Below are 11,202 nucleotides of genomic sequence, written 5' to 3'. Positions count from 1 at the left end.
AGCGAATGGTAGCATTATATATAACGGTAAAGACTAATAATCGCTTTAACGAAATATCTTATGTAAATTATTATAAGAGGAAATTCTTCACTTCAATATTTAAGTTATTAGAAATGGAAGTAGATGCGCTTTTGCCACATGAAAGAATGCTTATCCAAGTACATGCATGTCTTGTTTTACATAATGGTTATGCTTTCACTGATTACTAGACACTGTGTTGTTATTCATTTCATGAGAATGGCATTGTGGAGGTTTCTTCAATTGAGAAGGAAAAGGAGATGTGGAAACTTTTTGAAAGAGGTGATTCCCAATATCCTTGTAACATTTTTTTGCGTGAAAAATGCATTTTAATCACAAAAAAGAGAAGAGAACGTAGGCCCCTTTCATCAGAAGAACAAAAATATATTGCGCAATTTCTTGGTCTTCAAGAGAATGCACTAGTAGGACATCTAGTTACCACATATAGAAGAATTCTTTATAATGGAGAAATATACAAGATCGCAGATGAGGTCGTGGTAAAAACTGACACTTTTTGTAGTACATTAGAAAGTATAGGTCATTGGAAAGCAAGACTCACTAATTTTTTTTCCATTCAATGGGATGGAGAGTATTACACCTTTTTTAGTGGAGAATATTACAAGCAATGCATAACTGTAAAAGAAAATGAAGAATGCTTACTTATAGATCTAATCATGGGAATGAGTGTACTATAAACTCAACAGCTTCCATTTACATGGGATTGCATAAGACCATTGAGTTCTTTATTGCATAAGTTTGTTCCTTTACCTTTACATTATAGACTTGTTGCATATGAGGTAAAAGATCTAATTCAAAGAACACGATTATTACAAATAGGGGCAGTTGGTTGTATACCTCCCTGGTTAGAAAAATATGATATTGTGTTGGCAAGAAAACATGATGATGACATGGATGGGGAGTACATTCATGCAATGATAAGAGACTCGGTAAATCATGAAGAAAAAAGGTGCAAATTGTCATGGTTGGAGTGTAATCATAATAGAAGTACATGGAGAATTGATCTTGATGAAGATATTTGGAGGGATTGGAACTTGTATAGCATGGTAATGTCAAACTTTGAAGTTACAAAGAGAAGGAGAGTAACATTATCAATTGGAGAGTCTATAGATGTTCCAATAATGTGGAGATCATGTGATGTAACTTGACTGCTTTAGAGAGAGAGAGAGTGTGTGTGTGTGTGTTGCATTCTTGGAGATCCAAACGGGTGCTAGTAGCATTGGTCATAATGGACATCATTATTTGATCGCCATCCCATTGTGTATATCATAATGCTTTATCTATGGGTATTTGTATATTAGGATGGTATCTCATGGATATAGCTCATGTTGTGTCTCATGTACAGGTAGTTGGACCTTTGTGTGTAAGTGTGCATGTGTGATTATTGTTATTTCTTTTTATAAAGAATGAGAATATTTCTTGCTTGAAGAAGATTAATGTATGGATAGAATCTCTTGTTTGAGGAATATTAGCATATAAAGTTATAAATTTGATTTTAGCTTGTATCTTGTTTGATTTTAGCTTGTCTCATGGTTTGTATAGTTGTATATTGTATTGTTGTATGGTGTTTTTCTTTAAAACTTAAAAGCCCATTAAAATCATTGAGAGAGAGAGAAAAAGAGAGTGTGATCATTGTTGTATCCTTTTTATATGATTGATTGATTATTTATTGGTTGAATATTAACATAGTTTATTGATTTAATTTTAGCTTGTCTCATGGCCTCCCCAAGTCAACAAACTCTAGATTCAATGATGCAAACTATCATCACTCTGCAAAAAAAAATTGAGGAATTGAAATCAAATAATGATAGTTCCGAACAAACAATGAGCATGAGCAAACCAGTTTCAATACAAAGTAAAAGTGTCCAGTTGCCACCTCAAAAGCAAATCAAGAGTATACAAATAGGGGATGTATATTTGATGAAGACTCCTACATATGACCAGATTTTCAAACCACCTAAAAGGATTAGTCCGAGAAGACCAAGATGAGTTTGGAAAACCATTTTTACTCAAATACTATCGAGATACACAAAATGTTAGGTATTGTGCTAATCACAGAAAAGTGTATAATTGGGTCAAGGGCCATAAGATTGGCAAGGATTTGTGGTTTCATAATAATAAAGATGACAAACATAGAATTTAGAGATCATAGATCAAAACTATGATCAAATTTTACCCCTTGAGTTTCCTGGTGCTACTTACCTTTGGAAAAAGGAGGATGTATATCTGTACTATCTTTCTGTTGCTCAAAATCTCAGAAAGAAACTCAAGAGGAAAATATCATCTTTGGTGGATATATCTTTGGTAAGCATACTTATTTATCAAAATTTTCTCACCATAGATTATATACATAAGAAATTAGTACTGATTGACACAACTATGTTTTTTTAATAGAAGAATCATAGCTTCGAGCAAGTAGATATGCAACAAAAACCGGTAAGATTTGTAATTTTCATCTCAAGTTTTATTTTTTCTATTGTATAATTTTTATTATCTTTATCTTTATTATAATCATTCCACTTTAAGTTTCTTGGATATATTTGCCTTTCATTATATTTTCTCTAAAATTTTAGGATACAAGTGACGAGATATATTATCCACAACTTATGGTGGAAAAACAATGTGTCTTTTTTGAGAATAGTGCAACACATGTATGTACATTGTTCACTCATTTAAATATTTAAATATTTGAATTTTTTAGTTTTTGATATTAACTTCAATTTTCTTGCTTGCACTAGTTGGAATCTCACAATGATGTTTCGCCTCTTGTTTCAATTTCTGCTTCTGAAAAATGTCAAAAAAATAATGAAATGGTTAGTATACCTTGGTTTGTAGTCTTTTTCCATTTGATTGTCTCTAACACTTAACTTATGTTTTAGGACTATTTAAACTCAAATCATAGTTTTATGGAGCTACTAAAAGGAATTCCATCTGTATGAGGAATATATACATATATTCTTAAATTTTTATACTTTTAAATTAAAATATATTTCATTTTTAAGTTTTACTTTTCTTGTATTATAGGGTTCATGTAGTAGTGAACACTCTCTTCCACAAGATATGATCCAAGATCCTGAGGAGGTTGAAGTAGCACGGAAAAGTCTTCGTGTACGAAATGTATGCTTAGCCATCTCTTGATATTTTATTTTAATATATGTATTTAATACATTACATCTAATTACAAAATTATTATGATAAGATGAGTGAGAAAATGCAGCAAAGTAAGCAACAACAAAAGGAGAGTAAGGGCAAAAATAAGAAATTATCTAAGGTACTTCTTTGCATTTCTTTTTACTAAATGTGGAATAATTTAATTTTGTTAACTTTATTTTCTTGTCTATACTATAGGCTCTTGACCATGTTGAGCCATCAAAAAGTGTGGATCCTTCTAATATAGAATTGCCATCAAGAACTTCATCAATAACTCAATGTTATTAAATATTAAGACAATAGAGTAGCTAATTAACTTATGATGTAGTAGCACACTAATCTATGTTGTATTTCTAAAATGCAAGTTGTTAATGCCTTTGAAGAGGAAGACCAAGAAACCATTGTCCTCAAATATTTAGACATCCAATCCATTGATGAGCTATATGCATCATTAAAATCTACATATGGTGTTATTAAGAGAGATCCTACTTTTTTAGGAGGACGCAATGAGCAAACATTGCTAGCCATGAGAAAAGCTCTCGTGGATTGGTTACTCTATAAAGAGAAAATTCACTTCACAAAAAATCACAATAAACCTTTGAGTATTGATGATATATGCATCTTGATTTGACCTCTTTATTAATGAAGATAACATCTTTTAATTCTTTCTATTATTTTAATTTATATTTTTTACCATAATAGTAATTCTTAAAACTATCTACATGATTGCAACTAGTTTTCTTATATATAAAAAATACTATATGATTAGTTCTAACTAGTTTGTTTATATAGTAAATTTTCACTACATGGATAACTAGAGAATTTTGAAATTCCTATATAGGAATATTTTACTATATCACTAACTTGTAAATTGTTCCACTTTTACTAGTTGAGACTTTTTCTAGATACTTTGATAAGTATCTAGAAAATTTCTCTTTTTTTTCTATATGGATAGGTGTCTAAAGTTCCTTGTGCTACTATGGAAGTGCCTGGAGATGCAAAAGGAGGGAAATTTTCAAGTCTAACAATGGTTGCATGGCAAAATTGAAACAGTATTGTCCTCTCTAGGTGCAGGACTTGGAAGCTTAGGATTAAAAGAGTATGGACAGACACAAAGTCAACAAGATTAAACAGTATTGTCCTCTCTAGGTGCAGGACTTGGAAGCTTAGGATTAAAAGATTATGGCAGGCATACAGTCAACCAGATTAAACATTGTTTTGTGGAAGTTTTTGTGTGTCTAACCAGATTAGACATTGTTTTGTGGAAGGGATTCAGACTAAGAACAAAGTGATTTAAGGGATGGATACCTCTTCCCTTTGATACATATGGTATCTGTTCTGGGAATGCATACAGGCTAGACAAATATGTAATGCTCTGAGAAGATGGATGAAGCTAGCTTGCCTTCAGGAGAAGAAGAAATGGACCCACTGCAAATCATTCAAATGAATGAATCAGATTATATCCCATTCACAAAATGGGAGGATGATGAAGAGCACAAGCATAGTTGTAATCAAACACATGGACAAGAAAGGTGAACAAGTATGATGACATATCCAAGGACTTCAAAAAACAATGTGCAACAAACAAAAGAAAGGCACCAGCAAGGATGAAAAAAGCAATTGATGTACACAAACATCTTTAAAAATTGCATGTATGACATTCAAGAAATGATACATAGGGTACATAGTTTGTACTATTAGCAAGGAGACTACATACCTATTTTCTAAGTGAGTGAGAGGCAAGATCTATGATTGCAACGCCCATCCACCTTTATGGAGTAAATACTTCCCATGATGGTATATACATGCATTAGTTGAGGATATTTCATCCTGCAAACTTAAAGAACAAGACACCATCTTCAAGCATTGAGATGGGACTGAGATCTGAAGGTATAACAATCTTCAGATTGAAGCCATTCTCCCACCATTTTTCATCTAAGCCTTGAGCTGAGCTGCAAGACACCATTCTTCAAGCAAAGACATAGATTTGTAGATTATAACAGCACAATTAATCACATTAAACCTCCGTTTTTGTCAAGTACTAGCTCTACCTAAAGTGAATGTGAGATGAAGGATGCAAAAAATAATCAAATAAGCTGAGTGATCAAATCATGCACAATGTTTTGCACAGCTGCACCAATCTATGCAGGTGGGTAATCTTGCAAAAGAATTGAAAGAATATCCAACTTGAGACCAGCTTTATGTGAATCGAAATAGACCATCCTCTGCAAATTGAGATGATAAAAGAATTCCCATCTCTAATGGTACTGCTTATATGTGTAATAGCGAGACACTAGCAGAAAGGCAACAAAGAAGAGCAGCTCAAAAGCAGCAAGCAAGTAGTAGAAATAGTCAAGATGTCCACGGTTGAGGTTGTCAGTGAGCCAATCACCCTGACCATGCTTGCCAGTGAATTTGTGCACAAACTGCAGTAAGAAGGTGCCCAAGTAACTACCTAAGCCCTTGCTGCACCAGTAGATCGCCCCTCCGATACAGTGCATACTCTCGGGGAGCTGATTATGCAGAAACTCTAGCTGGGCTACTGCTCTAAAGGCATCACTCAGGCCTTTCAAGCACAACTCCGGTGCGAGCCAGAACACTGATAATGGAACCACCACTCTTCCATCCATACTAACCCCTGATACCGCATTCAGGCCTCCATTCGCAATTCCTCTCCTCTTTGTTTCCACAATGCCAGACACAAATAGACTTATTACAGATAAGAAGATGCCAGTGCCCAGCCTTTGTAGCAATGTGATTCCTCGATGATCTCCTGTGATTCTCCTCAATGCAGGAACAATCACTTTGTCATAGATTGGCATCCATATAACATGGGTTAGTGAGGTAAACATGATTATGGATGCTGCGGGTATTTGAAATGAGTGGCTGAATAGGTGGCGGTCCATGGTTTTAGCTTGGAAAACGTAAAACCCACCAGATTGATCAGCAAGTACTGCTGTCACGAGCATGTCTATCAGCAAGATTGGCACCAGCCTCACCAGGGACTTGAACTCCTCTACCTGTTGGACAGTGCAGAGAGTGAAACGGCTTTTCAGATTTCCATTCTGGTCAAAGTCCCCTTTTCTTTTAATCGCTGCATGGTCTAGGCACCTGCACACAAGTGGTATGTAAGATCAGAATGCCAGATGAGAACCACCAATTTACATAATATTGTCTGTGTACTTGCTTCCATCAATTGTCCAAGCAAAGCTTTCATCAATTGTCCATTAACATTACTCAGTGTACTTGCTTCCACTAATGTTACTCAGTGCACTTGCTTCGATTTATATAACTCCAGTGTGTACTCGCTTCCATTAATATTACCACTGTATTTTCTTCCGTCAATTGTCCAAGCAAGAGTTAAATGAAGCACATCATTCCAAATAACTGAATTCGGATTGCTTATTACAAATTTCTAGAAACACAAGATGCCAACCATTCATGGCTAGATCTTTAGCCCCTACAATATGTGCAAGCAAACAGGAAATCCCTCGTTTGAAAACTCTCTAAAGCACTTGAATTGGCCCCAAAACTACATTCTATAAAGATGGATGGATTAATACCTAGTATACACCTATTCTCCTCAGATTCAAAGCAATTCATTGACAGCAGTTATTACCATCTGCACAGATTTTATTGCTTACCGAAAACAATGAGACAGGTTCCATCAACTAATCAGAAGGTCCCTTTATGGTTTGCACCTTAATAACTAATTGATTATATCATTACATGAATAACAGAAACTTCCCAATCACATGCATATTTACTGAAATTCATTGCATAGACTTACTTCAGCTTATTTGTATGTGATAACTTGCTGCCAACAGGTTTATCCATTGCTGCCCCATCTGACCCTTGATATAGATCATTGGAATCTGGTGGCAATGTGGCTTTTCTTTTAACAATTGTAGCCACAATAACATAGAGGAAGCGAGGATAAGGGCTACCCATGGGATGGACATGTCTGTAGAGAGGAATTCCCGGCAGAAGTATAGCAATAGCAAACCCTGAGATGATGCTAGGTACACCGAAACCCCATGCCCAACCCACATCATCTTGCACGTACACCAGAAACGTGGAGCCTATCAGGGATCCCACATACAAAGCAAAGAAATACCAGTTGAAGTAACTCTGAAGTTTGATTTTGTCATCTTTTTTGAATTGATCTGCGCCAAAGGCATAGGAGCAGGGCCTGATTCCTCCTACTGAAATAACAATACAGCCGAGTGCAAATCCTAGGAAGGCAAGTTGTCCTGTGGATGGATGGGAACGAGGTTCTGTTGGTGTCAGGGCACCACTGAAAACTGCAGTCGCAGTGAGAAGAAGAGTTCCCTGGAAAAAAGTAAACACGATCAATTCCAGAACACACTAGTGGTTTATGAGTACACATGTTTGGCACCACCACAGTAAGTTAGACAAATACCCACTATAATTCCCACATTGTGAATTATGACTGCCCGGGGTGGCAGCCCCCTGCCCCAAACTGCACCTAGCTGGGTGTTAGGTCCCTCCCTCACAAAAGCTCATGATGTTGAACACTATCACAAGAAGTTTTAGACATTTTCCCATGTGAGGAAAGTAGGTCTTCCCTCATTTTTCCCTATAATACTGTTCAACATCCTGAACTTCTGCTTGGGAGGCACCGCATACTTAGCTAGGTGCAGCTGGGGGCAGGGGCTGTTGGCCCTGCACCCCAGGCTGGCATCACCCTGACCCAGCCGCACCTAGGTAGGTATACGGTCCCTCCCTCATAGAAGCTCATGATGTTGTCGTAATTCACAATGTGGGAATGTCTAAAACTTCCTGTGTATAGGGAAAAACAAGTCAAAAGAGCCCGGGCCTTTTCCCACATGGGAAATCGTCAAAATTTTCTTTCAAATGCTGCAGCGAGTTTTCCTTCCAAGAGAATGCTTTTCCATGAATCAGCAAAATGAACCACATATGTTTGACACTATGCTGTGTCAATATATTTTGGAGTTTTCCTGCCAACAGATGAATCATGGTTTTCCTTGATTGTTCAGTAGTTTTTTGCTATAGTGAAACCACCATCGAACTTAGGAACCCAGGATTCAAGCTTACAATCTTAGGCATATACAACCATAAATTCAAGGTATATACTGAAAGCAGCACCCTGGAGCTAATGAGATGCTTCAAAGTAGATATTGAAAGCAGCAGAACACTTGAGCTAATGAGATGCGTCAGCATATAGATTGATAAAATTAAAGTAGTTATTGAACGAAGCAGCATACAAGAACTAATTAAGTACACCAGGATACTGTACACAGCTAATTATAAAAAGCTTGGGGGTTAAGCACCATAAGAAGACTTTAGTGGAATGCATCCTGTATCTGTCAAATACAAGAAATGTAGACAATTTTCTGTGTGCATTTATCCTGGAATAACTGTAGTGTGTTGAGTGTGTCCATGCATGACATTGTGCATGATTTTATTCTTTAGAAGGAAAACGGACTCCATATTGCTCTAGGTATTGCACTGCTGGCACAAGGTTCTGCACAAGCTTAGTGCATCTAGCAAAAAAGCTTTCTTCATGAGGCAAGCTTAAGTCTCGAGCATAAAGCAAACATGCAGGATGCTACCATTAAAATAAGTTGAGAGCACGGACTCCTCTCAGATTCTACTTAACAGTGTAAAATGTGCGGTCGCGTAACTATCTCTAGATTCACAATTCTGACAGTATGCCTTTTGCTTATGTCAAATCAGGCAGAATGATAAGTAGATCTCACCAGCAATTTGAAGACACAAGCCCAGATGATCGTGGAATAACGCCCAAGGTAAGTGTCTGAGATGAAGGCTCCTATCAAGGCAGCCAAGTTTGATGTGCCAGAGACGAGAAGAATTGTGCTTGCTGATGCAACTTGGGACATATTGTAATGTCCCTTTAAGTAGGTTACCAAATTGATAGTCAGGCCATCTATGACAAGTCTGTCACAGCACTCATTTCCTGCAATGCCAAGTAGCTAGCTTAGAGTACTAAAAAAATTTATTTCACCAAATGCATTCGTGTTATTTCAATAAGAATATTGTAGGTGGGATATTCCTTTTACTGTTAGCAGCTACTCTAACATAACTGGGAAATGTAGGGTCACCATCATAGATTGATGTATCTCCTCTGTCCACAGCATGGCAATTTGATAAATCAAGTAGCTACTGGATGTGTTAAGAGAAGTCATGCATGATATTACATTCGTAATTAACCATTTTATCTCCGTCGAGATCTCCTCCCTCCATGACATAACAACTCTGCTGCCCTCTGTTACAGTAAACTTCTCTAGTTTTACAAGATCAACATTTCTTGATTAACATCTCAACTGTACTGAGAAAATTAAATCATCTGCATTTGGTCAATGAACATAGTTTCAAGGCCACAGTAGCTGACAGTTGGTTGAGAGTTATCCTACTTGAATGTCATTAGGGCATGAGAGAGCTCCAAATCAATCTGAAGTTGTGACAGCACATTATCAATATGTGAAAATTGAATGGTAAGCACTGAGAAGCTTATTAATTATTCATTGGTTCAAAAACCAAAGCCTACTTTAAAAAATTCTATGTAGATAGCTACCAAGGACAAATATTGCGCTCCGCCATCCGCCTTTGGAATTCTGTTGAGGTTCCGCAGTTTCTTCAACTTGATGGACTGCCTTTCCCATGGCACACAGATTTTGGGCAGGAGGAACAATATGTCTTCTGATATGGCAACACGAAAGCATATTGTTTCCAGACACATGCAGGCCCTGACATTCACATGAGATAAAAAGAGCTCAGACTCCCAAACATCTGATTGATGGAACAATATTTTACAGCAAAGGAATCCAGCTAAAAGAACATATTAAGGATCAGCAACATGCTTCCAGTTAGTGCCCTATGCTGCTCAAGCAGAAACAATTACGGAAAACAGCAATACTTGACTATTTCTAAGGTTTGCTAGAATGCAAGAAAGGTCATTTGCTAATGGGTTTTTAAAGGGGATTCATGAATTTAATGATTAAATCAACTACAGGTAACTTAGCAGCTTTCAGTTGATTTCCCTTCGTAAGGGTTAATTGAACTCCATAAGCAGATTTTGGGAAGCTAACACTGGGTAAGTGGAGCCAAGGCAAGAGTGATCTGTATCTGGTCGATTAGTATCTTTAAGGGTTTGAACTCCATAAACTGATTATGAGAAGCTAATGCTGCATGAGCGGAGCTAATGCAAGAGCGATTTTGTATCCAATTGATTAGTATCATATTGTAGCTGATTGATTGAACATGTTTCCTTCACCCTTTGTGAGATGGAGGATCGTCATTCGTGCGTGAAACCCAAGCTGAAGAGATGCCCATGAATCATCATCATGGTTACTGATGAATCGGAGAAAGAACAGCATGGGCTGAAGAGATGCCCATGAAGAATCACCGACGAATCGAAAAAGAACAGCATGTAAAGAAAACGATATGAGAGAGAGAGAGAGAGAGAGAGAGAGAGAGAGGAGGTATCGGCCCATGCAAAAGAGCCATAAAATTAGTTAAAACTCCGGGTTTCAATCACGTACGTCCCTCTCTCACTCACACACACACACACACACACACACTCTCTCTCTCTCTCTCTCTCTCTCTCTCTCTCTCTCTCTCTCTAAGGTTAAAAAAACAAAGGCTAATGAAAGAATATAAATTTATAGTTAAACATGGCTTAGTACATAACTTAATACGTTAACAACACCATATATGTATTAAGATGTACAATATCTTAATGCAATTTCATTATGTGCTCACATTAAAATAACAACACAATATATGTACTTTTTTAATAAGAGACTTTTCTATTCAACTTGGTAGGAAAGATTGTCTAAAGCCTTAAGGTATAGCAGATATTCAAATTCGCTAATTACTTAAGGCAAAAAGCCCAATTATACCTTTACGGCCCCTAAAAACTTTACCATAAGGTGCCTAAAAAAAAGAATTACTGCGGAGACCCAATAACATCAAAGTAACCTTTGAGCTAGTGGTTTAAAATATTCAATG

At 36.7% G+C, this 11,202-nt stretch overlaps 1 protein-coding gene across 6 annotated transcripts; it reads right to left on the bottom strand.

The window, feature by feature from the left end:
- Positions 1-741: 741 nt before the first annotated feature.
- On the bottom strand, positions 742-10,437 carry LOC148018284 (protein NRT1/ PTR FAMILY 8.2-like). 6 transcript variants are annotated; one of them, XR_015687677.1, is made up of 6 exons: positions 9,767-10,437; positions 8,931-9,148; positions 6,977-7,518; positions 4,904-6,297; positions 4,495-4,614; positions 742-2,820 (listed from the first exon to the last, which is right to left on the bottom strand). XR_015687677.1 is itself a non-coding variant. In XM_087661683.1 (4 exons), exons 1-4 carry the CDS (start codon positions 9,912-9,914, stop codon positions 5,445-5,447), a joined length of 1,761 nt encoding a protein of 586 aa, XP_087517809.1. In that variant the 5' UTR covers positions 9,915-10,437; the 3' UTR covers positions 4,757-5,444. The 6 variants fall into 6 exon arrangements, 1 of the variants encoding a protein (XP_087517809.1); XR_015687678.1 differs by lacking the exon at positions 742-2,820 and having other exon boundaries at positions 4,122-4,614; positions 9,767-9,938; positions 10,203-10,437; XR_015687679.1 differs by lacking the exon at positions 742-2,820 and having other exon boundaries at positions 4,122-4,614; positions 9,767-9,938; positions 10,210-10,437.
- Positions 10,438-11,202: the final 765 nt, after the last annotated feature.

This window comes from Lygodium microphyllum, chromosome 21 (assembly GCF_053477565.2).
Source record: "Lygodium microphyllum isolate KBCC chromosome 21, Lygodium_microphyllum_v1.1.10, whole genome shotgun sequence".
In the NCBI taxonomy this organism is placed as follows: Eukaryota; Viridiplantae; Streptophyta; class Polypodiopsida; order Schizaeales; family Lygodiaceae; genus Lygodium; species Lygodium microphyllum.
This window is presented reverse-complemented; position numbering and strand designations above follow the sequence as displayed.

What these genes read in the sequence shown, in the direction of transcription:
- LOC148018284 (XM_087661683.1), bottom strand. Translation starts at nt 9,914, where the DNA reads ATGCTTTCGTGTTGCCATATCAGAAGACATATTGTTCCTCCTGCCCAA. An exon ending in GAGCGCAATATTTGTCCTTG is followed by an intron (nt 9,149 to 9,766) that starts GTAGCTATCTAC and finishes TTGGCATTGCAG; the next exon opens with GAAATGAGTGCTGTGACAGA. An exon ending in CTTGTGTCTTCAAATTGCTG is followed by an intron (nt 7,519 to 8,930) that starts GTGAGATCTACT and finishes ACTTTTTTCCAG; the next exon opens with GGAACTCTTCTTCTCACTGC.